The sequence below is a fragment of the Fonsecaea pedrosoi genome, assembly GCF_000835455.1.
Source record: "Fonsecaea pedrosoi CBS 271.37 unplaced genomic scaffold supercont1.1, whole genome shotgun sequence".
NCBI classification, from domain to species: domain Eukaryota; kingdom Fungi; phylum Ascomycota; class Eurotiomycetes; order Chaetothyriales; family Herpotrichiellaceae; genus Fonsecaea; species Fonsecaea pedrosoi.
Window position 1 is genome coordinate 3,769,027 of NW_013550615.1, and position 26,613 is coordinate 3,795,639.

General features: G+C 51.7%; 9 protein-coding genes across 9 annotated transcripts; 3 read left to right on the forward strand and 6 right to left on the reverse strand.

Moving 5' to 3' along the window:
- Positions 1 to 474: 474 nt before the first annotated feature.
- On the reverse strand, positions 475 to 2,678 carry Z517_01368 (uncharacterized protein; the record flags this gene model as incomplete). Its single annotated transcript, XM_013434328.1, has 2 exons — positions 475 to 1,179; positions 1,239 to 2,678. The coding sequence occupies 2 exons, from the start codon at positions 2,676 to 2,678 to the stop codon at positions 475 to 477; spliced, it is 2,145 nt and encodes a 714-aa protein (XP_013289782.1).
- A 3,680-nt stretch (positions 2,679 to 6,358) lies between these two features.
- On the forward strand, positions 6,359 to 9,157 carry Z517_01369 (uncharacterized protein; the record flags this gene model as incomplete). Its single annotated transcript, XM_013434329.1, has 4 exons — positions 6,359 to 6,380; positions 6,433 to 6,497; positions 6,550 to 7,422; positions 7,481 to 9,157. The coding sequence occupies 4 exons, from the start codon at positions 6,359 to 6,361 to the stop codon at positions 9,155 to 9,157; spliced, it is 2,637 nt and encodes an 878-aa protein (XP_013289783.1).
- A 1,781-nt stretch (positions 9,158 to 10,938) lies between these two features.
- On the forward strand, positions 10,939 to 11,817 carry Z517_01370 (uncharacterized protein; the record flags this gene model as incomplete). Its single annotated transcript, XM_013434330.1, has 1 exon — positions 10,939 to 11,817. The coding sequence occupies one exon, from the start codon at positions 10,939 to 10,941 to the stop codon at positions 11,815 to 11,817; it is 879 nt and encodes a 292-aa protein (XP_013289784.1).
- A 1,483-nt stretch (positions 11,818 to 13,300) lies between these two features.
- Positions 13,301 to 14,387, reverse strand: Z517_01371 (uncharacterized protein; the record flags this gene model as incomplete). Its single annotated transcript, XM_013434331.1, has 5 exons — positions 13,301 to 13,401; positions 13,479 to 13,904; positions 13,975 to 14,132; positions 14,282 to 14,322; positions 14,379 to 14,387. 5 exons carry the CDS (start codon positions 14,385 to 14,387, stop codon positions 13,301 to 13,303), a joined length of 735 nt encoding a protein of 244 aa, XP_013289785.1.
- Positions 14,388 to 15,035: 648 nt separating this feature from the next.
- On the reverse strand, positions 15,036 to 16,019 carry Z517_01372 (uncharacterized protein; the record flags this gene model as incomplete). Its single annotated transcript, XM_013434332.1, has 4 exons — positions 15,036 to 15,106; positions 15,158 to 15,286; positions 15,350 to 15,611; positions 15,672 to 16,019. 4 exons carry the CDS (start codon positions 16,017 to 16,019, stop codon positions 15,036 to 15,038), a joined length of 810 nt encoding a protein of 269 aa, XP_013289786.1.
- Positions 16,020 to 16,450: 431 nt separating this feature from the next.
- Positions 16,451 to 18,496, forward strand: Z517_01373 (uncharacterized protein; the record flags this gene model as incomplete). Its single annotated transcript, XM_013434333.1, has 1 exon — positions 16,451 to 18,496. One exon carries the CDS (start codon positions 16,451 to 16,453, stop codon positions 18,494 to 18,496), a length of 2,046 nt encoding a protein of 681 aa, XP_013289787.1.
- Positions 18,497 to 19,236: 740 nt separating this feature from the next.
- Z517_01374 (uncharacterized protein) lies at positions 19,237 to 20,843 on the reverse strand (the record flags this gene model as incomplete). The annotated part of the gene is made up of 2 exons (XM_013434334.1): positions 19,237 to 20,550; positions 20,628 to 20,843. The coding sequence occupies 2 exons, from the start codon at positions 20,841 to 20,843 to the stop codon at positions 19,237 to 19,239; spliced, it is 1,530 nt and encodes a 509-aa protein (XP_013289788.1).
- A 930-nt stretch (positions 20,844 to 21,773) lies between these two features.
- Positions 21,774 to 24,243, reverse strand: Z517_01375 (uncharacterized protein; the record flags this gene model as incomplete). The annotated part of the gene is made up of 7 exons (XM_013434335.1): positions 21,774 to 21,863; positions 21,916 to 22,120; positions 22,177 to 22,417; positions 22,467 to 22,776; positions 22,823 to 23,662; positions 23,720 to 24,180; positions 24,237 to 24,243. 7 exons carry the CDS (start codon positions 24,241 to 24,243, stop codon positions 21,774 to 21,776), a joined length of 2,154 nt encoding a protein of 717 aa, XP_013289789.1.
- A 562-nt stretch (positions 24,244 to 24,805) lies between these two features.
- Z517_01376 (uncharacterized protein) lies at positions 24,806 to 25,864 on the reverse strand (the record flags this gene model as incomplete). The annotated part of the gene is made up of 1 exon (XM_013434336.1): positions 24,806 to 25,864. One exon carries the CDS (start codon positions 25,862 to 25,864, stop codon positions 24,806 to 24,808), a length of 1,059 nt encoding a protein of 352 aa, XP_013289790.1.
- Between the last annotated feature and the right edge of the window lie 749 nt (positions 25,865 to 26,613).

Below are 26,613 nucleotides of genomic sequence, written 5' to 3' on the forward strand. Positions count from 1 at the left end.
ACTACGGCGAATCATCTGCTCTTGGCGTGTTTGTGTGCATAAATCGCAGCCTCGCTCAGCCTCGCTCACTATCTTATCTCCAACTCTCAGGTTTTGCTGACTGGTGTACGTGTCTTAAGTCCAATGTAACAGGATTTTCTATACAGTCATCTTCTGGAGGCTATGTGGTAATAAATAACAGGCATCGATTTGGTTCATCTCGGCACACTACACACAATAAATGAAAAGTGTGACTACTCAACTGCTACCAAGAGACAGCAAGAGAATCTTTTCCCGCCGTTCCCCTGGACCCGATGCCCCCATGAGTTCGTCCAATCTCGTAAAACACCTTTCTGCTGGCAGGTCCAATCCAACTTTGGTCCAACATCAAGGCTTCGCTAGCGTAGATGCAATTTGCAAAAATCGTGATATATTCCTCCATTGTCATTATTTCATACCTTTTTGGCTCATCACCAAAAGTAAGAAGTGATTTGCTCAATTTGCTACTGACGTCGAAGACGCCAGTCCTGAAGGAGTCGATTCGGTGTTGGCTGCCGTGCCCAGTGGCATCCAGTTCCTCGGAATATCCATACTCCTGTTCACCCGTCCGCCGGGGGTAAGGGGATAGTCTACACGTGACCGATCCAGCCGATCGTCTTCGTCGGCAGTCTCGTCCGCAAGGCGAGCAAAATAATCCGCCAATGCGCTGGTCGAATCTCCAGGGACAATGTTATCGTACAACGGGGGTGGAGTAACCAAAGGTGGTGGGGGTTCGTCTTCATCAAAAGCCGGTGGGTTGAATGAGGGACTCCTCAGCAAGTGTATAGGCCTTGATTGTCCAACATTGGGGTCATTGTGCACATGTGCTTGCGTAGGCATTGTCAAGCCACCTGTGTCATTCGTCCAACTCCGGCTCACACCCGGTGCTGGAGCACCAAAATCCGTCGAGTTGTTGACAGATTGGATCCGACTTTGAGATATAGGGGGAGTGTTTCGTCTTCTGATGGCTGCGCCTGGACATCCGCACTCAAATTCGTCCGTGGAGGATGGCATACCGCCCCCAGCGCTATAGGCGGGAAGGGAGATGTTTGCTTGTGTCGCCCGACAGGAAAGAATGTTAAAGGGAGAGTCAATTGATATTTCAAAATGACGCCGTTTGGTCGAGTCATTCTCATCTGGCCGAGAGAGTCGCATCACAATCTTCCAGAGCCATTGTTAGTCCTCATTCAAGCACGCAAAAGTAGCGGTCATGGACGTACCTTGATCCAATGATTGACCTGAATGTTGGAGTAAGTGGTATCAAAATGTAATCGCTCGCTCCGTAATTTATCCTTCATCTGATGGCAGCTCGGCAGTTGCACGTTGAACTCCATCTCGGTCGGACCAATACTTCCAGCGTCATTATCCAGGTTACCGAGCAAATTCGTTTGGTCTCTCGGAATATCCTCATCACCAGCAGCAGCCTGTTGACGATAGTCATAGGGAACACCACCGCCCGCAAGAATTCGCATTGAACTTCCAGGGTAAGAAGTCACACTATGCCCATCAGCCCTTTTTTCAAAGAGCTGCACTTTTCTTGTCGGTTCCAGCCTGTGTACCTTTTTGTTGTTTGTAAAGTATTGTATATTCTCTGTCACGAACACCTTAATCCTGTGGCATTGAACCTTGGCGAGCGGAGTCAATTTGAAGGCAATGGGCACTGTCGAGCCGAGCGGAAACGATTTCCCAGAGATCACAATATCGTAGTGCAACTGGTCTTCCCAGTTGCGAGATATTGCAATAGGTTCGACCTGCTCCAATGACCCCTCGGCAGGCGCTCGGATGAGTGTCAACTCCTTCGTGCCCACCAAGTTAGCCCGGAACGCTCCGGAACGCTCGACCAGGGCTTCCAACTCGTACTTAACGTGGCCGAGATCGACGCTTATCGATTCTGGTAACCGCGAGTCGAGGGGAAGCTCGAAATTGTAGACATAGTCACCGGGATGGAACACTTTGAATCCCCTTTGGGCAACAGTCGGTCCCCCATTGATTGTATCACCTTTACCGAAACTCCTCGAATGATTCGCCTGGAGGGAAAGTCGCTTGAGGTCACGGGAAGTCGGATGGCCTTTGGCTGGAGAGGCACTTCGCTGGAAGAGGTCGAATGATGATGCCGTCACGCCAACTTCTTTCGACTCCACCGAGGCACCTTTAGAGAGCTGGACGAGATCCGCACCGTAGCTATACTCGGCTTGCGGGAATTGGGCATTGAAGAAGGACCATGTATGGTTCATGATGGTGGTGGTGTCTCGGAATTCGACGCGCTTTGGAGGTATTCCTTCCGGCCATTCCGTTTCTGACTTACCCCGGAAGTTCAGAGATATTGATTTCAGTTTTGCCTGCTTTTGCACTCTCAAGAGGAGACTCCCACGGAGCATTGTGGTGCTATGAGTAGATGGATCGTTAGGGTCAAACCCTTGCAGAAACAAGACCGGCTCTGCCAGGGCAATGGAGACAGAGACGCCATTGCCACTAGCGATAGGTTTCTCATCTGCCAATAGGGTTATGTTTGCCGCAGGACGTGCCTCGGGCGACGGCGGTTGGGCGGGAGCAGTTCGAGCATTGCTGTTGTGTCTTGATCGATGGCTTATCCCACTGACCACGCTGGGACTCCTCCCCCGTCGTTCCGGTGAACGCCTGCCAACGTCGGCGAACACCATATCCTCCGTACCCACTGAACTTCTTCGTAAGGACGCTCGATCAGATACTACCGGGTGAAGGGGAACTGGTTGCGAAGAGACGGTGGGAAGGTTAAGTCTGAAGAATCTTTTTGCGTGTTCGCGTGAGAAAGCCAGCTTCGCGGGTGACTAGAGGATAAGACGATGGTAGGGTATACAGTGGTGGCAAGCGGAGGGGTAGGTTGAACTTGTCTGGAGAGCAAGTCGAATTCACTGGCTGGGTGGACTGAAGAGAACTGGAATCGATCGTTGTCAGCGTCGCTGGTGTAGAGAGCGGTACACAGAAGGAGGGGAGATTGTAATTGATGGCAGTGGACAATCCGTAGCAACCAGCAGGATTACCCGTGGGAGGGGAAGTGAGCGAGTCTATAGTGCCAACTTCAAGTTGGATTCCCCAGACCCGCAACTTTGTTTGAATTGGAACGAGCTGTGAACTCTCGCCTGCTTTTGCGCTTGGCCTTGGAAGCGTGGAGGAAACGCACCTAATGTGGCAGCAGCAACCATTCAGCTGAATGGACAACTGCGGTGTGTAGGACTAGTCGGAGTTCAGGGCGTGCCGTCTACCGGAATAACCCTCCTGGGTGTCATTGGCGCATTGCTTTTGTGTGTGATATCGAAGACAAGAGGAAAGAAAACTCGAGATGGAGGAGCTCGAGCTGATGGAAATGTTGCTCACTGACCAGAGTGAGACAGTCGGGGGTTTTCAGAGCAATAATCCCCGTGCAATATTGTGCTCTGTGCTCCAGGGTGCTGGGGAAGACCGGGACAATGGATGATGATGATTGAGGATGAGACGAATCGAATAAATGCCACGCCAACAGACAGCAGTGAGTGGCACGCCCGGCCCGGAGAAGCCAGGCAAAAAGCCTCAGGTGCTCAGAAGCAGCTTAGGCTCGGTGGGTAAGAAAATCCCAGGCTTGCAGGCTTGCCAGGTGCTTCCTTGATTGAGCTGCGGGTGGATCAGTTGGTTGAACTTGGGGGTCACCAGGGCGGGGAGGCAAGGCCTCTTGCCTGTTTGGTTTGGTTTGGTTTCGTCAGTCAGTCGTCAGCCCGCCAGTTGGTGATGGTGATGATATAAAATATCTAAAGATCTTCTCTCCCCTGGCCAACTGCCACAAAGCCGGTTTCTCGTGGGAAATCGTCTGGATGGATGGACAGACTTCTTCTCCTTCTTCAGAACTTGTTCTGCCCGTCAGTCTCCCGCACTCGGCCAACCAAGCAACTGGGTTCCTTTCGTTTCGGCTCGGCGGATATTGATCCAGCGTAAACAGCTGATCAGCAATCTGGCTCCCGCAACAAAGTGGAGAGAGGGAGAGAGAAGAGGAGAGCAAAGAGGCGTGGCCCTATGGCTCCAGGGACTTAATAACTTTGCTGCATCTTACTCATGTCGTGTGCCTGACTGACATCTGGTGTGCTAGTGTCCATCAGGCCCAGCCTTACGGGTGCACAATTGTCTGACCACACTCTCTGCCTTGGTACTCTTCGCTATCATCGAGCCATACGATCTACAGCGGGTCACCAGGACCAAAGACAAAGCCTCACCCGCTCCCGCTGGTCGCCACGAGCACTGGAGAATTGAAATCATTTTTCCTGGGCCCCTCCTCAAACCTAGGTACCGATCCTCTCGGATGTCGTGGGACAGCTAGGCATCGCCCCTCAGCGAGTGACAACTAAAAAAAGGCAGAAAGGAGGGAAAACAAAAGCCGAGACTCCCGCACTGCATGCTGGCCACGTCGGCCTTCTTGACTTTCGTCAGTATTCCACCTCTGCTCGGCCATTAAGTGCAACGCCTGGGCGTATACTTCCGTCTTCAGAGATGTTACAGCACACCGGGAATCGTATCCTTAGATTCGACTTGTGACGCCGCTCCAGTAATTCTGATTTTTGTGAGCCTCAGATAGCATCAATGCCTAGGCTTGTGGTTTTCTCGCGCCGAGTCATCCCGCCGGGCAGAAAGTTCGAGGCATCAGCACTCGCAGCCCAACCATGTCCTCTCCATTTTATCATTCCGGGTCTAAGCTCGCAACAAGCCGTTCTCCTGGACACACTAGACTCCACAAATGCGACATAACAAAGTACTTTGTACTCGGTACTTGGTGTGCTTTTGTCACGCTTTCCGTCATTGGCGGGGCCTGGTCTATCTTTCCCTCTTGGCCGCTTGTACTTGCTTCTTTCTACTCCAGAGGGTTGCTCGTACAAGTGGGTCACCACTTCAATTTACTGCATGCAGTCAAGTGAGGTTCGACGGAAGCAGCCACGACTTATTTTTTATTATTATCCATGATTCCTTATTGCGGGAAAACGAGGCCTAGATATCTGCGTTCTCTGTCGAAGCGACTGTGCATAGCATTGTGTCTAAATATGGATGGGCAGATCAATTTCCCGCTAAAGCATGTGCACCTTCGAGAGGCCAAGATGACGGCAGCAGTATGTGAAGACCAGGTGGGTGCCAGGTACTCTAGCGCACCTTGAGTCACTTGAATCTGCATTGTTTGTAATGCGGTCGCTCCTATGATCTATATAGATGGCATATACTTCTCCCTGTGGGTACTGCCCTTCCTGGTATGTTGACCCTGCATGAGCATTTACTCGCAGATTGGCCCAGCCCTCGACTGTTTACGAGTACTCAAGCACATGCTCTGGAATTACGTGTCTGGCTGAGGCTGAGCCGATTTGGGTTCGTGCCTAGCGCTCCTAAGGATTGCCCTATGGCGGGGATCACCTTTCTCTGCTGACTTTTGCTTGACTGTTGGACTAACTCCCTGCATCAAATGCACTTTACCATCCTTTTCGTGTCCGCGCTTTCTGACTGGAACACATCCCAAGAAGTCTGGGCAGCCGGGCTAGATGGAATGGAAAGCGCTCCCCGCGCGGGTTACCACTTCGCCGATGGGATGTCAGCGGCTTCTTCGGCTCGCTTACCCAGTATCAGATCTGACGGTCGGTGATTACTGTACCTCGGTCTGGTACAAGTACTTGATACAATATGCAAAAGTCGGCCTGGTCATCATACCATGTGGTGCCAAGAGCGTGACATATCATGCGATATCTTCCGCTTCGCCACAGTTCGATGCGGAACAGGACATCGAAGAGTCGGTAGATGGTCTCCGTCTGTCCCCTCACGTGACTATCATTGTCAGATCCCCGGATCGAATGTGATTATATCATATTGTGCCCTGCAGCACACGAGGACGCTAAAGAGAAAACCAGGGATCGTGAGCGAGACAAGTGCGGTGTGAGAAATAGTCCGTCCGGCTCTCGGACCTGCTTTGTGAGCGATACGCAGTACGAGATAGACGGTTGGCTCCCGGGATTTACGAGATCTCCAAGATGCCGCCGGCCTGAATGTGGATGGAAGTCTGAGAATCACAATCAACACACGAGATCAGCAAATCGGCTACGAGATGCACCACGACGTCATGCAAGGTAAGGGAACGAGCCAGTGCATCAGGGGCACAAATAAATGTACCCCATATTGCCAAGCTCCTGACAAGGCTAGTGTGAACCCCCGCTTCGGCTAACTTGCCGCTCCAGCAAAGCACGCGCCGTCTTCGACGCGTCCGCAACGCAGAAGCGCCATGATAATTTGAAAATCCTATCTTAGAGACAACTCCCAGGCGAAGGGGTTGTAGGAGTTTGGTGATCTGTTTTGACCATGCATAATGGCAAGGACAGAAGCTCGGGGTAAGTTTCTCAATAGAGATTTTCTGCTGGCGTGCTAACTTGCGTTTCTCAGGATCCGCCGAGCAACCGCTCCAAGGTGTCATGTTATGCTTCACTTCGGTCGGACCAGAGGACAGGGTGAGCAAACCAACACGAGTGAGCCAGGGCTCTATACTGACGAAGTCTACAGAGCCGATATGCCGACATGGCGATGCAGATGGGAGCTGAACACAAGCTCGACTTGACTTCCGATACGACCCATCTCATTGTGGGGAGCACAGACACCCTGAAATATCAGTATGTTGCTCGAGAAAGAGAAGATATCAAAGTGCTCCGTCCGGAATGGATCGAGGCTGTTCGAGATCACTGGATAAACGACTTGCCTCTGGACCTCGACAGTCTCACACAACAATATCGGATGCCCACTCTTGCCGGTTTAAAAATCTGCATCACAGGCTTCGATGACCTTGCATTTCGTGCCCAACTGCAGAATAATGTCAAAGAAAATGGCGGGGAATACACAGGAGATCTGACCAAGGATGTAACCCATCTGATCGCTGCGAAGCCCGAAGGCAAAAAGTATGAATATGGCATGCAATGGCAGAAAAAAGTCGTCAGCCTCAAATGGTACAAGGATACATTGGAAAGGGGCATGCAATTGGACGAACGACTCTATCATCCTACTATTCCGGTTGCTGAACAAGGTCTTGGGGCATGGAATCGAAAAGCGAGGCGTTCTCCTCAACTTGGCAAACGCACAAGAGAAGACAATGTCGGACCAGAACCTTCTCGAAAGCTCCGGAGGACAGCCAGCGCCAAATTTGGAAGTCAGACGCAAGATATGTGGTCGGATATTGTGGGCGGTGCTGGGTTTGAGGCTAAAAAACTTGAGCGTCCGGAGCTGAAGCCTTCGGTTTCTATGCCTGCCCTTCGAGAAGTTGCCAGGAAGTCAGCTGCCATCAGCGACCCTGAGGCCGAATCCATCAACAGAGTCTCTAATCACGGCGCCAATCGGTTCCTGATAGGTTGCCTGTTCAGGGTACAGTTGTTCGAAGAGAAGAAAGTAAGCCACCGAATTGCCTCATTCTACCATTCCCGCATAAACGCTTACAAGATGCTAGAGAAAACACCTTGAAAAAGTGTTGGTTGAGTATGGAGCGACAATCGTCAGCGAAGGAGAAGAGACCGATGAGAACAAACGCGACAGTATAATTGCCATACAGCCTCATGATGTAGGCAAGAAAGATTCAACACCACCCGAAATCATTGCAGGTGGTTCCCAAGTGGTGTCCGAATTCTGGCTTGAAAAATGCATGCTCGCAAAGTCTTTCGTCGACCCATGCAAATACCCACTCGGACAGATACTCCGGGGATCCCTTTCATGTTTGAGAGGTCTGACTATCAACGCAACTGGCTTCGATGGTCTAGAAGCTGTGCATGTATCCAAGATCGTCACGTTGCTCGGGGGTAGTTACTCGCAGATGTTCACTGCGGCCGTCTCTATGCTGATCTGTAAAGCCGGCAGTGCCAAAAAGGACAAACTTGAGTTTGCACAGCACGTGGGAATTCCCGCTGTGACTGAGGAGTGGCTGTGGTCAACAATCAAGAACCAAGCCAAAGCTAATGTCGAAAGCTATCTATTCAGACAGGCGCGATCGCATACAGCGAACAGTGAGAGGCCAGCGAAGAGAAGCGCTCTGGAAGACTATGTTGAAGTCAGCACGATTCCTCTTCCACGAAATGCGGGTGACTATAGAGCGAACCCGGAATCCAGGCCCAACGGGACTCGAACGCATGATGGATCCGCGCCCGACAAATCAACGAAATCAAATTCTTGTCTCAATGTTCAGCGGGGGGCGGAGGAGATGCAGGGACAAGCTAAAGAAGGACCATCTGCTTCTGGTGGTGCTGGTGGCGCTTCGGGACGAAATGAGACAAAAGAAAAATCAGACGACGATGGGAACTATTCGCCCCGGATACTATCCCCGAACGGCGGAAATGCACGTTTGGAGAATAACCAACCATCAATCCAACCGTTGGACGCTCTCTCGAGGACAGAAGACTCGACATCAAAGGAGAACGCTCCAGCGCCTGTCAAAAGTGGTGGGCGGGCTGAAGTTCAAAGCAAACCCACAGATATCGAAGCAATCAATGGCGCTATCAGAGACATCCTGAACGAGCACTCCAGAAAGAAATCTGTCGGCAGCAATCAAAACGATCCCCTGAAGAAGAATCGATTATTCGGGCGAGCGTTGAGCAACCTGTCCAATTCATCAACAGCCTCGAATGTGAGGTGGTCAAGAGCCAGTTCTATTGACAGTATCAACACGGACGGGATTGGTAGCGAGATTGTTACTATCCAGTCAGCCGAGACCCAGAACGGTGAAAGCACATCTACAGCTGAGAAAGGCACCTTTAACTTCATTGGACGGGCAAAGCGGACTCTAGCTGCACTCAAATCAGCTCCATTGGAGATGGACGATTCCGACATGCCCAGAAATGCCGGTTTCTTAACAGAGCAGCATGCAGCACCACCCATGACCCAACTGGGTTATGAAGACTCCGAAGAAGCGATCCTGTTGCGGGAGAAACTGGCTGCATCGAGGAAAAAGAGACCTGGAATGGATGGAGCAAACGAAGAAAACGTACAAGCTCCACAAGCGAGGCGATTGAAGTCTGTGGAACGTAAGATTCGAGATGATGATATACATGCGAGTGTCAATGCTGGATGGGGTGCAGGAAGACGGACCAGGCACAAGCAACGAAGTCCACCAGGCCAAGGGATTAAAGAATTTTGAATACTCGATGTTATTTGTCGGTTGCCTCTGCGACGACTTGATGCAGAAATGTGAACAATCTGTGATGAGCAATAAAAGAATCTCGACACGATTTCCAGCTCTTCCGAGAAATGAATTCCGTGTGGGATTCTTACCATTATTCGAACAGGATTACCGTAGAGGTGGAACCATACAACAAAGCCAACCAACAAGATGATCGACCTGACAGCGAAGTTTCAAGGATCCAATGGCAGCAAGTGTCAGAATTTTAGTATGTCTTCTCATGCCAGGACGGATACGGGCCTCGTCCTAAGCCGACTTGATGCTCCACTGATCGACCATGCGTCGATGAATCTCGAGGGGGGCCAAGAAGGGGAAGGAACAGGCAGGGCTCGTAGGGGAGAATACCGAGTTGTGTGGATCTTGACTTTGTCAGAGGGGGGACACGATCGATGCTGTAGAGCTGATAAGGTGCGGATGATGATGGACTGACTTGGCCTGAGGTGAGGATAGCTGAAACTCTGCATTGAGAGCAAACACTAGGGTGTCCAGGGCACTCGAAGCCCGAGATCGACAGGATAGAGGGATGCCGGACTGGTCCTGGGATGCATTTTAGGACCATCGTCAGCAGTAAGTGAGTGGCATTATTGAGTGTACGTGGTGTGCGAGGTACTGGAGTGGAACAATGAATCTTGCAGATCCAGCTGGGGGGATGTTGATACCGACCCCCTCGTCTGGGAAACACTCGTCAAAGATTCCCGGGACAAGGTTCTAACCATCTAGCTTCTAGTGTCTGCTGCTCGGTAGGGCTCCCTTGGTACCCTAGCCGCCTAACAGTTAGGTACCTAGCGTGCCTAGGGAGGTACCTGCGGAGCAGAAGTACTCCGTAGGTAGTACCCGTACTTGGCAGGAACTCTTAGGGATGTAGCCGCTGGGTACCTATCGAGCTATGTAGTAAGAGGAAGCCTATGATCTCATCCGTTCTCTCCGCCTGGGACCCGCTGTCACCGCAGCCGCTGTCAGAGTGAAAAGATGACAAACTGCGGTGCAGTCACAAGGAGCTGCGTGTGACAAAAGAGCCCAAGTTTCAGGTTAATCCAGAACAAACCGCCGTCACCATCATCGTTCGCCTTACCATTACAGGGACAAGGGGATCAGTTATTCAACTCTGTCCCTCTATTTCATTCTTTTTTTATTGTCAATCTTGCGTGCGGTCAACTCGTCCACAAGAAGGTTTTTGGTGGAACTGCTCATTTCATTCGTCTTCTTGCACTCAAAACTCTATGTACAACAGCAGCACATCAGCCGTCTCTCCACGCCCTACCCGTCCGCAGTGCATACCATTGCATGCCCTAGAGCTTTCAGCCTGGTCTAGACCCACCGTCCCGCTGGGGTTTGTCGCTAGGGTTTGCTAGCCTGGTGTTTCAGACTCTGCTTCGTCCATTCTGGTCTCGCGACAAGTTTGCCATCCTTCCGCTCAATCTCCACCCCCTTCACTCCTCTTCAAAACTGCCAACGCTGTCATCAGGTCGCACTACCGAATTTGTGCTTTTGTGAGCTGATCAATCCCAGCTTACCGCCGTCTCACCAGCACCAGCAAGGTAGAACAAACTTTGAGACGGACCTTTCTGGGGACCCCCCTACCTACCTATGTCACAGAATCAGAGACCAACAGGATCCGCCAACTGCTATCCTTCTGACTCGATCTAACATTGGAGCGGCCTCCACTCGCCCACCCCTGCCCGCCCTACAAAGAACAGAACTATTGAGCAAAGGAGGGGAAAATCTGTCTTATATACAACATGGCCGACCTCGCCCGTGAAGAGGCTGACCGTTACTTCTCCCACCGCGACCACCTGACTTCTCATCCCGAAGATCGCGACGACAAGGACGACTCTGACCTCGATCTTGACCCCGAGCCTGCATTTGACAATCTCTCTGACCCTGGGACTGACGACGAGAGCGCCGGCAACATGGCGACCATGATCACCACAAAGACCACGTACCATCTACCCTCCCAAGCTCACTATGCCAACACTGGGCCCAAGGGAGTCATTGCAGACGCCCAATCTTTTGCCCGCGCGAAACAATCGACATTTCGACAACGGCTGACCAGCTTTGCCAATAACCTGACCTCAAATGGCAAGGCAGCAGCGATCCCGACCGTTACAGAAAAGAGTGACAAGCGCAGAACTCTCATTTCTGGTTCACCCAAATCGACCACATCTTCCAACTCAGACACCAACTTGACCCTTTCCGACGATGAAGCCGACTCGGAATTCATGAAAACCTGGCGAGCCAACCGCCTGCAGGAGCTCTCTTCTCAATCACAGTCTGCCTACAGTGCTCAACGAAAACACTTTCCTAGCCAGCGGACCTGGGGCATGTTCATAGAAGTGGATGCGAATGGCTACCTGGACGCAATTGAAAAGGTCTCCAACGAGACCGTTGTCGTTGTCATGATATATGATCCTTCGTCTAGTGCAAGTGCCGAGGTGGAAGACGAGCTGAGTATGCTTGCCTACAAGCACAACACCACTCGCTTTATCAAGTTACATCATGAGATTGCGGAGATGGAGACGGTCGACATCCCGGCGATTCTGGCTTACAAGGCTGGTGACGTTTTTGCTACGATATCCGGCGTAAGGGCGGAGGGTCTGGAGGGTCTGCTGCTTCAGTGAGTAACATGCTTCATGCTGATGATGAAAAAGCTCAAGCTGATCCCCATTGTCAACAGAAATCGTGTCCTCCGATGAGATCTCGACCACCAGCTTGTGAAAAGCTTCTTGTCCTTGTTGCCCATCCATGTAATAATATCATCGCCATGCCGATTTTAAACTCAGATCCTGCCCACCTTGTTGCGCGGCAACGAAACAAATGTATGATGCACATCTTTGCCACATATTCTCCGACACATTCTCTCACGAGCTATTAGACCTCGGTCCTCTACGATACCAACGACATGGATCTGCTGTCTTTGTCCGACTGACTGGGCATTTTGTCTCCTTTGTACATACGATAGCTGGTGAAATACACAGCATCAGCCACGATCGGATCGCCTTAACCACGGCCACATCGCCCACTCTCAGGTACATTCCAAAAAATAAAGAACAAAGATGAAAGGAGCCTGGAAGTTCAAGCACACAAGCTCTGACTTCAGCCTCAATAGTTTACGATCTCTCACTACTAGATACCGAGCCACCATCGGTGTCTAACGACTCTGGGGTGAGGATTTTGATATGTGGGTGGATGGCCACAAACCTGCAACATATAGACTCCTTGGATACCTACCTGCCTGCTGTATATACGCAGACAAGGAAGAACTTGCGTTCTGCAATGGGCAATGACATGGGCATTGGCATGCCCAAGAACCAATTAACTACGTGTCAAAAAAAAATCAATATATTCAAATGAATGAATGATTCAAGATTTTTTGTTTTCATGTTCATTATTTCGAGCCTGTGCGTCCCAAGACCCTCCCCCTTTTTTTGGCCTCCCAGCTTCAGCTTCAGGGATCATCGATCCACTTTGGTTGCTTGCGCACATTATCATAGCTTCGTCGTAAGATCCATACCTTGGTATGGATCTTGGTGATGGGGGGTGGTGGTGAATAATGACAAGCGCACAACAAAGAGACAAGAGACAGGAGATGGGTTGTAGAATCAAATCCTTGCCTTCCCTAGAGTACATCGTCCGATCTCAACTCCCAGTGCGTTGTTAGTTGCAAGTTGCAGTCATGTCATGTCATTCGTGCCTGTCCCACTGAGATATCCCCCCTTGAAGGAAACATAAGACGAAAAGACACTCGAGATCCAAACCACCATTTTCCCCCTTGAAAAATCCCCCAGTCGCTCTCCCCTCAGGAAATGCTACAGACTCGTTCGCAGATGCTCAGATGTGCGCGCAAAGCGACTCAATCATCAGAAGCAGCAAAGATTTGCAGAAAGCAGAACCCAGGTCATATCATGCGCGAGCCGTTCCATAGATGTGATGGTACAGAGATCCAACCCTTTTGTTTCCCTGCTTTCTTGCCACGAAATGACGCCATCCTATCAAAGCCCGGGATCAAGAAAAGAGTTGAAGAAGGACAGGTGGTGGTCAAGAACGCTGGACCATTCCAACTCCACCTGTAAAATGTGGAAGGCATGGTGCTCAACAATCTGCCTATGCAGACGCCGAGATCGCGTTCTTTTCCGTTGTGAAGTCCCAGAGCATCTTGATAAGATTCTCAGGGAGGGTGTAGAGATCAACGTGAAATTCGCCCTCTGTAGAAGAGTCAAGCATTAGTAACCGTTTGTCTAGCAGCAATGCACACAAAAGGGGGGACTAGGTATGCACGTACGTTCGGCATCGTTGCGCATCCACGACTCTTCACTCTTGTTGTCATGCACCATCTGCACAACCTGAAGAAGGTCGTCTTCACCAAGCTTCTGAAGGCCTTCGGCCAATTTGTCCATGTCAATGACTTTGCTATCTCCCTTCTTTTTCTTCTGAGTTCCCCCGATCTCGCTTGTGCGTTTCTTGCTAGCAGTTTCGGTGCCGTTTGAGGTGGACTCTCCTGGAATAGGACCAGAGTTGCGAAGTGTCTCGAGGAGTGCCCCTTTGGGGTTCTTGAAGGTGATGATCTGTTTGGTCTCATAACGCGCGTTGGCGAAATTGAGGTCGTGGAGGATGCTGTGAACCTTGCCACTGAGATCTTTCATTTCGATTCGTAGTTCGAATTCACCCCATCCATCTTCGGCAACACGGAATGGTGGCTTCTTGAAGGCTGTCGGGACGGACAGTGGTTAGCAAGTTGACACACAATGGCAAAGAGAGGTCACGTCAGTGATACATACTTTGTGTCGCCTTGTCACCAAATGAGTCGTGGAGAAAGTATGTTACCGACTCAAAAATGTCTGCATCAATCTCCTGCTTTGTGTCGGCGTGGAGGAGGAAAATCTTCATAGACCAATGTCTGAGAGGGAATCCGGTCACGCCACTGTCGGCACCTGGACTGTAGACATCATGTCAGAACAGAATCTTGAAAAGTCGCAAGCAGTTGCAAGTGCTGAGCGGTGGGTTGGAGCATGTTCGAAACTCCAGGCACATGAAGGTGAGAGGAGATGAACGCGGGGTGAGGCGCGAGTTCAGGAGTCAACTTACATGATCTTTTGCTCCGTCACAATTTTGACACTACGTTTAACCTATAAAGACTGTCAGTCGCGCTGTATGTTGAAGCGAATGCGACACTGCGACTTACGTCCGGCATGATGGAGAGCTGTGTTTAGTTGAAGTCAAAATGACGGCGAGTTGGTGGGGTTTGTAGATCGTCTGCGTCGTGGCTGCTGAGGACCAGGTGAGAGGAGGGGAACTTGAAGATGTGGTGAGCGACAGTGTCAGGGTGACCGATTCAAGAGATGTCGGAATGTCAGTAGAGGCCACGCTCAGTCTGACGCAGGACGTTAACCAGAGAAAAGGTAAACAGGGGTTGCCAACTTGGTTGTCGCACTTCGTGGGAAGATGCTTTGCCGTTCACGAAGAAGGTTGAGTGGATCTCCAGGGATGAGGTGGGCTGTCTTTATATATACGTCATGAATGGCAACTTAGCCGAGGATTAGCGCCAAAATGAACTGGGGTGATCAGTTACGAATTTCGGGTTAAGATAGAGTGACAAAAGGCGTTGTGGGATGGTCTTCTTCACAACTCCATTCATTCTTGCCAAGGCTAGCCGTTGGGCAGACAGCGTCTCTATCTAAGGTCAGGTGATATGAGAGTTTCAGAGCCTATGGTAAACCATGAATCACATCTCTTTCATATGCGTTGCTCTGCAGTTGCTCTGCAATTGCTCTGCTGGTCGGCAGCTGTAGATTCCTTGCTGGATCAATCATCACACAACCCCCACTCGCTATCGGATACATCATGACTTTTGGAACAGAGACTCGTTGTCCTGCTGGGCCTTGATGAATGCTTCCTTGAAGAGATTGGCATCTGTGGCGGGTTAGCACGCGGGCAATGGGAGATGTAAAGGCAATGTCATACTCTCACTGTTTCCGAACCGGATAGCAAGGGTCTGCGCTTCTGGCTCGCCTTCGCTGACATCTGCTGCAACATTCCAAACCCAGCTTCGATCGCTACCCACATTTGGTGAAAGCTTCATATCAGGGGTGACTAGATGTAGAGATTAGCCACGAGCCATTCGACGGCGAGCACTGCAGACAGACGAAGACTTACCATAGTGGTTTGCGCAAACCTTGAGAGTCTTGTCTCGGCGCATCACCAATCGCGTCTTTCCGTTCTCCTTGTGCTTGAGCAGCCGAACATCGCCAGTGCCTCTCTCCTTCCACTCCTTCGGCTCGCGGTCGAACTTGAAAAGTTTGGCACGCATCTTGAAGACCTGTTCCTCCATTTCCTCATTGGTCTTTGTCTCGACTTTCTCGGTCAGTCGGACCACGGGTTCGAATTCCACGTCTGCCTCCTCCTCTTCGGCTTTGTCCTGTCATATCAACAACGTCAGCCCAGGTCTTCCCCCTTGGATGGGTTGAGTATATCTCACATCGTCTTCATCCTCCTTCTTCTGCGCTTTGGAACTACCGCTGGGTTCATCCTTTGCATTATCATCCTCTTCGACCTTGCGCTCTTTCTTGGCTCCACCACCAAACATGGAAAAGACAGAGTCCTTGACGCCAGTCGCCGCTGCGGTGGCAGTGCTCGCGGCAGTACTGGCGGCTTTGGCAGCAGTGTCGGTGTAGGTGGTAGACTTGGTCTCTTGAGCAGGGGCTTCGGACGAAGGATCACCCAGGGGATTCGTCACGAGATTAGTCTCTTGTTCAGCAGGTCTCAAGTCGGACGACGCAGTCTGATCCGCCGAGGGAGTTGGTTTGGCATCACCCGAGTCGGCCATGATTGCGAGGTATGCGAACGACGAAACGAGATTTTAAATCAGAGAGCAATCGACAAGAGCGAACGCGAATTGAAGGATAGACGTCTGCAGATTGAGGCGATTGCAGGTGTTTGTTGGCACCCCACACTAAAATATCAAACATCTACTGAGAACCCATGATTTAACATCCAGACACTTGGGGCCCTGCAGAGCCCGACGCCAAGACAACCAGACAACCCCCCAGCACCAGCCAGTGACCCCTTAATGACATCATCCCCTGATCTGGCCTCTGGTGGCCCGCCGTCAGCCAGCTGGTGTGATGGTGAATTGTGTTTGCCTGCTCGTCTACCATTGTATCAACCGCATCGACGCTAGTAAACGCTGTTCATGCACTTTTCTCTGTTGATTCTCCTACGGTCTTTAGAGGAAGACGATGCTCAGATCTAGCAGAAATGCCACTCCTCCAGCTGCCAGACGATGTGATTCCCTCCATCTTAACCCACCTTGATCCACAGGACTACCTCGCATTCTGCCGTGCATCCAAGGCCGTATACTTGAAATATCGACAAGATTCCGTGTACTGGAGACATGAAGCCTCGAACACATTCCGTCTCCCGATCAGTCCCCTTCTCGCGGCCGATGGGCCTCGCTGGTACTGGCTGTACAAACGACTCAAGACCCAAACTCGCCTTTACACTTGGGGTCAAGGATTGAAAGGGAGCTTGGGACCTGGAAGAACTCTCCCAGTGCCTCGTCGACCACTGCCTCATGGTCCACATCATATTCCCCAGAGGGCCCTTCCACGCGTCCCACATCGTCCTCTCCCAACCATGATCCATTCACGACCGTTCCAGCGAGCCTCCTCCACCTGGCCCACAGAAGTTCACATCCCCGACGACGTAGGAGTGATAGCTGATCTTCAGTGTGGAGGCTGGTCCACTACCATTCTGTCCTCGGACGGTAAGCTATACACCACCGGCTCAATCGATTCTATGGACGGCAGGGTGGTAGGCGAATCTTCCGACCACTTCCGCCAGCTCGAATATCTAACTCAGAGCACCTCCGCCGTCCGACAGTTTTCTTCAGGTCGTCGTCATATCCTGGCACTCACTGACGAAGGAAAAATACTCTCCTGGGACAGAATCAATGCCAAAGGCCTCATGGTCTTCTCGCGGATTGGGACAGACTTCGGCGGACGACCTACCAGAGTCGCTGCAGGTTGGGCAGAGAGCTCTGCCTATGTGCCGAATATAGGTATTGTCTATTGGACTCCCATTCAAAATGACCAAGTGGACGAGATGCTGGATGGGAAGGAGGTCAAAGAGAGGATTATTCCAGGAACTGCGAAGCGAAGAGCCGAGACAGGAGACGTGGAAGTACTCAAACACATCGTTCTTGAGAATTACATCGTATGGATCACGAACGAGTCCAAGGCCTACGCATGTGCTGTCCACGTCGATAACCCTGATCAGCCTGGACCAAGTCATCCTCCATTCGAGCTCCCGGGCTTCGACGCACCAGGTCGTGAATTGAAAGATATTCAGGGTCAGTTCCACAGGTTTGGTGTTTTCACAGCAGCAGGCGAAGTACTTGCTGGTGACATAGACTATATCAGACGTTGTGCTGAAACCGTTCGATATCACCCCGACTTGCTATCCTCAGAGGATTCGTCTACCGTGACCACACTGATTGCCTCCAGACCTCAGGACATACCTGCCATGCAGCATACAGGCGTTATATCACTTGCATATGGCGACTACCATTACCACGCCCTGCACGCTAACGGCAAAATCACTTCGTACGGTACGGACTCCCAAAGCTGTGGTTCGCTAGGCCTTTCTGGTCCGGAACATGGCGGTCGATTTCGTGGCCTGCGCCGAGAAAGACCTGGCCTACGAAGTGATGCTGTGTTACTTCCCATTGCCAATATCCGCGGCCGTCAAATCTGGTTTGAGCCTGAACGGAAGGATTGGCTGCAATGGATGGAAGACCAGCTAAGTCAACCACATTTCGCTGTGAACGGCCAGCTAGCCCGTCATATCTGGGACGTTGATGCGGTAAAACAAGCTGCATTCAGTGAATGGGTCGAGCAGGAAGGGAGGCATTGGGAAGAAGGACCGGCGAGTAATGTACCCACAGACTCAGATGCTCAGCCAGGCAAGAGCCAGACCACAGAGGACTATGCCAATCTCGGGTCATACTTCCCAATCGCTATCGCAGCTGCGGGCTGGCACAGCGGTGCTCTGGTTCTGGTCGACGAGGATAGAGCCCACGAGGTGCGCAGCAAATGGGTCGTGTCAAGGCAGGAAAGCGACGAAGACAAGACACGTTCAATGCCAGGTGCGTTTGAGAGCCTGGATCCCGACGAGGTCTACGTATGGAAGAGAGACGGATTTCCCAAGGTGCAGTTACCGAATGGGGTCGAAATGCCTGGTGAAGGCCAGCCGAGGCCATGGAGAGACGGGAGGCCGACTATGAAGGAACTGGGTCTTGAATGATGGAGTCATGTTCAACACCATGCTGCGGGCTTTTCAACGACCTTCAGAAGCCAAAGAATGGACCACGAGCAAATTCACACCGTTGTCTTCTGTCATCTGCAGTGGATGGACAGCACGGAGATGTCGCTCTGGCTGCGTTTGCCCGGTGATGACTGCAATGACCTCTCCCTTAATGTCGAACCCTTCAGGCGTGACCATCGTCTTTGTTGTCTGAATTATTTAACGGCATCGGGTCTCTGTACCCACCCATCCTGATCTTTTACTTCCTCAGCCACCTCCATGGTCTTCAGTACTTATCTAGTCCCATCACCCCTTCGGCATTCTGCCGTCTTACCATACTTGTCAGTCTTACTCGGTAGTTTGAAGGTCAAATAATGGAATTCATCCAAGTTCTCGAGCTCTCTCTGCTTTGTCCCTTTGCCGCTTCTGGACAACTCTTCTCGTCGCCCGGCCGAGACGAAGACGGAGACGGAGGCGACTCAGATGGTCTGGCCTGGCACCACGAGCCGACCAACGCTGAGCTCGGCCGGTGCTACATACGTACACACATACCACGGGTCGTCAACATGGAAAAATACTATTGCATGGGTTATGTAAGAATGGTCTTGTTCATTCATGGTTTCTATCCGAGGTCTGAGGTTTGGTAGGTACTGTATGTTTGTAGATGGTATACATGGCGGTTACTTGAACACGGAGTATATATCCAATCTCAGCCGCCCAAAGTCTAGGTACCCAGGAAGTCAGGACCCGTGTCTATGCCCGTAGCCGTGCCCATCAACGCCATAGCTGTTTCCTGCCGTGCTGGAGAATACCTCACCAGCACCACCAGCAGTAGAAGTGGCGGCAGCACCGTCATCATTCTCGTCGTATTCCTCGCGCAGGGCCTCGATGCCACGGCTAGAGCCGCCGTGCGAGACCTCCTCCTTCTTCTCCTGCTGGTCAATGAACAAGAAGCTGCCGACCACAACCCCCGCACCGACCCAGTATACCCAGCCCTCATAATGGCCCTGGAGGACCATTTCGCCGACCAGAGAAAGAGGGATTGTGAGGCTCAGCCCCACCGTCACCAGAAGTGGAGAGGTCAATACCATGGCATACGCCCAGCAGAGGTCCGAAAAGAAACTCGCGCAGCTGTTGATGAGCAGGATCGTCCAGATTCTCCTGGAGGGAGGGAAGGCGAAGGGCTCGAGGCCCGTGAAATGCAAAATGGGGAAAAGCGGGAAGAGGAGGATCAAGTTGCACGTGCCGACCAGGCCGAAGAAAAGGGGCATATTGAGAGATCGCGGCAGCGCCTTCAGCGTCGTCTTCTTCAGGGTGACGGTGTAGACGCCGTAGATGATGGCGGACAACAATGCAAAGGCGTCCCCCAGGGCGAGTTCAGAGGGCGACTTGTCCGGGAACGTGTCCTCGCGTCTGAGGATCGCTCTCTCCCCCGCTGGCGGTGAATCGGGAGATGCACCGTCCGCGTTGCCTGAAAAGTCCACGCTCGAGATCAGCATGATCCCTGCAAACGATGCCAGGACGCCACAGAGTTTCCGCCAGGTGAACTTCTCCGTCCCTGTCAAGGCGCCGATGAAGAGCGTCCAGAAACTCGAGGTTGAGGTCAGAATAGTGGTGGATGCCACCGTGGTGTACTTCAAACAAGCCATAGCAAAGTAGTTGGCGCTGAACCAGAGGATGCAAAAGGCAAAGGCCAGCCTGGCCGTCGGCATGATTCCCAGATGTTTATCCCCTTCTTCCACACCGTCATGCCCCGGACGGCCGATGTCCGCGCTGGAACCATTCCTGCTGGGTTTCTGAATGAATGTCTCGGACTCAAAGTCCTGCCCGTCTTCATCACCTTGTGTACCGTCAATGATCGACAGTCGTCGATAGCCTGTTCTCTTGACTGTCTGCAACACGCTCGTGCGAATCATATCGTACAAATCACCATGGTTCCGATGCCGTCTATATGCGATCTGGAGGAGTGTAGGAATCATGCCCAGCATGAAGGTCGAAGTATTGAGATAAGTCAGAAAGAAGGGTTTGGCATAAGTGTTGTCAGCGAATATACTCTGTGGATGTTGCATGCGATTAGCACTATTCTCCTAAAACCCAAGGACCGCACAACACCCATGCATGCCATACATACACTACCGAGAAAATTGGACATGGTCCATAGGAAGACGACGACAAGCAGAAGAATCAGGCCCAAGGTGTGAGAGGCCAATCCGGTGAGCCGTCCACGGGCATCGCGTGCTCGAGGTTGGAGGAGTCTCTGCCTCGAGGAATTCCCCGAAATGCCATTGTCCTCCATCTCAATGGGCTCTTCTGCTGAGGACTGAGATGGAGGGAGACGGACAGGCATACTGTAGCCCCCTTCGCGCCCAACATTGCTTATGAGAAGGAAATTTCACTTAGGTAAGGGCACCGGCACGCGGCCCTGGCGCCCCGGCTCGTGGGGGGTTTTTCTGAACGAGAGTGCCGTGCGAGTAGTAATGATGGGATGGATATTTTTTCTGGGTTTTCTTTGCCCAAACATCTGAACGATAAGTGGCTGAGAGCTCAAAGTCAAAGGATAGATAGGGGTGGGATAAGGTAAAGACTGGTCCAAGTATGTCATTGCGCAGGAAGCGGCACCAGCGCCACGAGCGCCACGAGGGGCGGAAGGGCATGCCTCTTAAGGTATAAGCGGGCATTTCCGGCCGTTTCAGCGCAGGCAGGGCTTGAAGCGCAGGCGACGCAAGTCGTCTGCCACCAACCACCAGCACCTCCACTCCCAACTTTGTTCCATCCATGCATCTAAATCCAATGTACTTTTACTTGGTAAAAGCAACTTGATCGTTCCCAATAACGCAGTGCGCGCGCGCAAGGGAGAGAGACAGTATCTCGATGAGCTCGGCTGCTGCCCTTGCAACTGGGATCTTACAGTCTATTTCTTCCTTCAGACTAGGGGATGCCAATGACCCTTTCTCCCCTCAACTGCCGCCCCTTTTGCTCAAGCCGTGTACGCCTTCGTCGCAAGCCAGCGGCGCCGAGAGATAAGACTTTGTGACCCCACCGTGGCTGCTGAGCGCACCTCTCGTGAAGAGACCCAGACGCGCACGAGTCGAGGACGGTATCTGATGCCAGAGATTGCTTCCAGCTCACAACGGCGGCGCGGTCTAGCTCAGTAGCTGTCGTTGCGGCGTCACAAGTCCTTGCTCAAGAAGATAGCGTACCGTGCGAGTAAAATTTTATGATATACTGCTCCACGGAGTAAATCTTATGATTCTGCTTCTTCGCCTAACAAACCAGCTCATCGTCGGGGGGCAAGCCATTCGTTCGCCTCAGAGAAGAGCTTGGCCTCCTTAACGTCTGTGCCTGGTACTTGACTTGCAGCATAAATCTACCGGTAGTTAGCACGAGTGATTCTAGCCAGCAATTCCAACTGAACTCACCGCATCCCATATCTTCCAGGCTTGATCGAGACTCTTAGTCAAGTAACCACTGCCGCGAAGTTGTGCGAACCAATTGTACTTCCCTTCTTGCTGCTTAATGCTGGTTTTGAGTGCGTCGGTTGGCTCGGGTTCTTCGCTGACGGCGTCCAGGTACGTCTTGACCGCGATTGCAAGCCCGGAGCCATTGTCGCTGGAAAATGGGAGCCTATGGAGTCGAATTAGTCGGGCACATCGCAGAGATCGCGTAGTACATGAACACACCTTTGAGCAAGAGCAATCCAGTCTTCACGGTCCCGATCCACGTCACCATTCAAAAACATGCTCGTCATGATTGTTTCCAAGAGATCTCTAAGGGTTGTGCGGACTGCCGAGATCTTCCAAGCATATGTTAACAGCTGCCGATCGAGAGGTCCGACAAATCCCATGGGCTTGTGCCGGATTCTACCCAAGCACGCAACCTTGGAAATGAGGTTTGTATTGACTTTCCGGTCGTGATCTTTGTCTAGGCGAGAGTTAGCAGCCTTCGGAAGAAAGAGAATGGTCGAACCAACCAGTCTTTGCTACCGGGTCTCCTGAAGCGAAATTGCCAGTGAACAGCCCAAGTCTCAGCATCTCCACGCCAATGATGGTACACTCCTCGTCGGCGATCGTCAACGCTGTTTCCAGAGCCTTGCCCCAGGTGGTCACGTTGTGGTGATCATCGACGTAGCCACGAACTTGTAAGTACCGGAAGACTGTGTTGACGGCTACCTCATCAGCAGTTCGAAGAGCTGGGTGTTCCAACTTGCCAAAGGTAATGGTCTTCTTGGCAAATGTAACGTCTTTGAGAGATCGCAGACAAGGTAGAAATAGACCAATATTCTGTTCAACGTCAGAGGATGCATGGCTGCAAGGTCTTGACACCTACCTCGCCTTTGCCAATCACAGATTCAATGTTGGCCCCTCGGACTCTCCACTGGACCAACTTTGGTTTCATGGCTGGAGTGTTGCGTATCTCGATTGTCAAGTTGCTTGTATTCTGGGAAACCCAGGGGTTGACCTTGATGACCCGCGACTGGTAGTAGTAGTGGAGCGACTCTGCCAGGATTTTGAGCGCTTCGGTTCGGTACGGGTTGAGGAATTCTATCACCAATTTTCGATAAGGCTCCGAATCGAAGACTCCCCCAGGAAGCGAAAGGGCGATTTCTCCAGACGTGAGCCAGTTTGGTACCTGCGGGCCGAGCATGCCCTTGGAGACGTAGAAGAACAACTCCTCGGGTAGTCTCTGTCCAACAAATTCGTGGACATCGCCGGGTGCCTCGTCAAAGTTGAGGGGCGCAACGACACCGTTCTTTTCCATTATCACGTGGTGCCTGATGGTCATGATCGCCTTCTTGTAACGGTCGGCATACTCCATGCTCTGGGCTTGAGGGTTGTCTCGATGGTAGTTGCAAAGCTGCATGACACTTTTGCCGGCCCCGTTAAGGAGGGTGATGGCGTCCACAATGCCCGTCGGCTTCGCCGCGGCCATGCTTTCTAGGATCGGGAAGGTCGGAGTAAAGGAGGTTCCAAGCAAGAGTTGGGCGTCTCGAAGCACGTCCTTGTGGGCTTTCAGTATATCCTCGCACGCCGCGCGGCTGACCAAGCTCAATGTCGAGTCGTTGAGATTGAAATCCGTCACCACCCTGTCCACCCCAAAGAGAAAGCACTCGGTGCTGCCCATGACAGCATCAATGTATTGATCTTCCAATTTCAAAAGATAAGACAACTGATGCCCGATTCAGTCTCAAACACTTTCCATCAGATTTCCCGTGTGTCGACTCACCTGCGCAGTGGCACTGTATGGAGCGACCATGTATTGAACATTGTTATCAAACAACAGTTTCTGAAGCGTCCGGGTCATGATGTCGACGGGGTATTTTGCCTTTCCAAAGTCTGTCACCGTGCGCTTACTATCTCCATTCATATAGTGATGCCACGCTTCATCTTGTACTCTTCGGCTATCCGCCAACTGCGAGTCGGGGAGGCTTTTGTTCACGTAGTCGAGGCCGTTGAAGACGAACACCAATGTGATGCCATTCTGTCGCAGGAAGGCGATGTCATCCTCGACGGCTTTTTTGAAGACAAATGGCTGGCCCCCGAGGGCATGCTTGAGAGGCTCTTCGTTGTTGCCGTTGAGGCGGAGGTTCATGTAGTATGAGGCATCGACACCGATGACGGCGTCCCGCAGCATTTGCAGCTGGCAGAGTTCGACATGCCTGCTTGCCCACTGGTCGAACTTCTGGACTGGTTACAAGGTGAGAAGAGCAATGTGCACAGGGTTACGAAGGGGGTTCCAATACCTGACATGCTAGGCCACTGGCAAGAAAAGGAAAAGGAAGAACAAGTTTCAACGCAGGCGAGAATCAGCAGTCCAAGAACACAAAAGCGACCGCTGAAAAGAAGGAGTGAATGAGTGAGTGAATAAATCAAACAGCTGAAGACAAAAATCCCTTTTGTTGTCTGAAGCAAGTCGGCGGAAGAGCAGATGGATTTGTCTGCGCTTTCACGAGCGTGGACCTTTCGAAAGGTCAACGTTGTAACTTTTGAGGATGCAAACTGCGGGCGCTAACAACCACTCGGGTCCAGACAAGCGCGACGAGTACAATGGACCTTGAGCTCCCGGGACTTGGACAAATAATATTAAGACTGTGGTTTGACCAGGGAGGGAACCCGACTGGTGCCCGCTGTGTCTCTTTCTCCGCCTACTCAGCCCCATCTTCAGATGAGGCGCACAAGTCGTACTCGTCTCGTAGACTCGGTTAAAAGTACTCGTAATACTCGGAATCGCATTCGCAAGGCTGTACTATACCATCTACAACAAGTCTGGTGTTTGCTGGAAGTGAAAGCGACGGCTTCTCCTCCCCATTATTCAGCGAGCGCTCTCTACTTCCCTGTCATGTGCTCCCCTGAATCCATAGGTTGCATCCAGCCGGGACAATAGATGATCTTTGGCCGTCATAGCTCGTTTGCTGGTCGCGCCGCCTCCATATCCCACCTCCTTGTCTTCGTCCAGCTTGTGCCGTGCTACCAGTTTACTCGGGATAGGTGTCAATTCCACATCATTCCCTGGGTGGGAGAAATATGCTATCGAGTACCGGTCCTCGCCCCCTCTTCTTTCCTCTTTGGGAAAGATGACTCGGTGTACCGTGCTCTTCAAGATTCCGTTGGTCCAGTATGACAGCAAATCGCCAATGTTGACGAGGATCGGCGGGAATGTCTTGGAGTGATATCCGCTGGGGATAATGGGAACAGTTGCCCAGGTGTCCCCCGGGGTTCGGATCTGGAGACCTGGTTGTGAGGGTCGCTGGAACAGCAAGGTGATGCTTCCGTAGTCGGAGTGAGCGCCAGCTCTGAGATCGATTTCTGGTTGATAGTCCACATCGGCAGGGATGGCAGGGTAGTGCAGGAGGCGGACGGTGCACCCGCTGGGTTGGGTATGCCGTGATGAAAAGAAACTGCGCTCTTCAACCTCGAGTGCCAACCCAAGAAGGTCAAGCACTCGATCGCAGACCTGTTTGCACGCCCTCTCGAACTCGGCCAACTCGTCAACATGGCTCTCCAGCAACTTGGGTAGAGGCTGTTGCGGCTTTCCATTCAGGAACTCTCCAATATTCAAAGCTTCTTTAAAGTCCCCTTTGCGCTGTGTCTTGGGGTCGAGGTTTTCACCGTGCAATCCGGCCCAGCCTCGATCCGTCTTGTCGATTCGATAATGCTCCTTTTCTGCTTCAGGAAGGGCAAAAAACTGGCGAGACAATTCGAATTCCCGATCCACCATACTCTCCGCGAAGCCTGTGCCATTTGTATCGATGTAGAGGAAGCCAAACCTGGTCGCAGCCTCCAATACCCGCTTCCCAACCTCGAGCCCGAATTCTGAAATGTCAATGACAGGCAACTGTATGGCGGTGTCGACACCTTCGATAGACCCCATATTTACTAGGCAACTCAGACACAACGCCAAAGGGGTTACTATTTCGAGGTGGCGTACTGCCAGGAAAAGAACTTATCAGTGGGTGGTAGCGACCTTGATATACATTTGCACGCCTCGATTTGCCTGGTATCATCGAGCGGCGAGCTCCGAAAACCCTCTCGATGCTGTAAGCTATAGACGAGAGTTGTCAGTCGACCGCAAGAACGAGATATGAGAAACAGAATTGATACAGATGCAGGTTAACTATCTCAATATTCATCATTTTGTGCACTACTCGGCTCGTCATATTACACATCTAGTGTGTCAGTAACAATCTTCGCAAGACCAGCAGCCCCGTGCCCAGACAGTCGACGAGATCCAGCGTAAAGGTCCAGCAATCCAAAACACCTCTGCTGCTCATCGTCGTCGTGGACAGGTCCGTTTTTCCCGCGTCAACGCCACGTCCTCCGCTCCATTCGTTGATGATATATACTCTCAAAGTCTTTGCATACTTCGTTCAACAATATCGATTCGCTGTACATCAATCGTGCTGGGTGTTTTGCCAAAGGCTGAATGCGGAAAACCATGCTCAAAGCTTCATGCCTTGAAATGTCAATAAACTCCACGGCGCTAACGCCAATGACGCTCGGTCCAAATACTCCACGGCTATGCAATTACAAACGTGCAACTTATGCATTGGTCCTGCGATTGAGATATGCATTTTCCAGGTGGCACCAGTGCCTATGCATGCTCCACGATTCCCGCTGGCA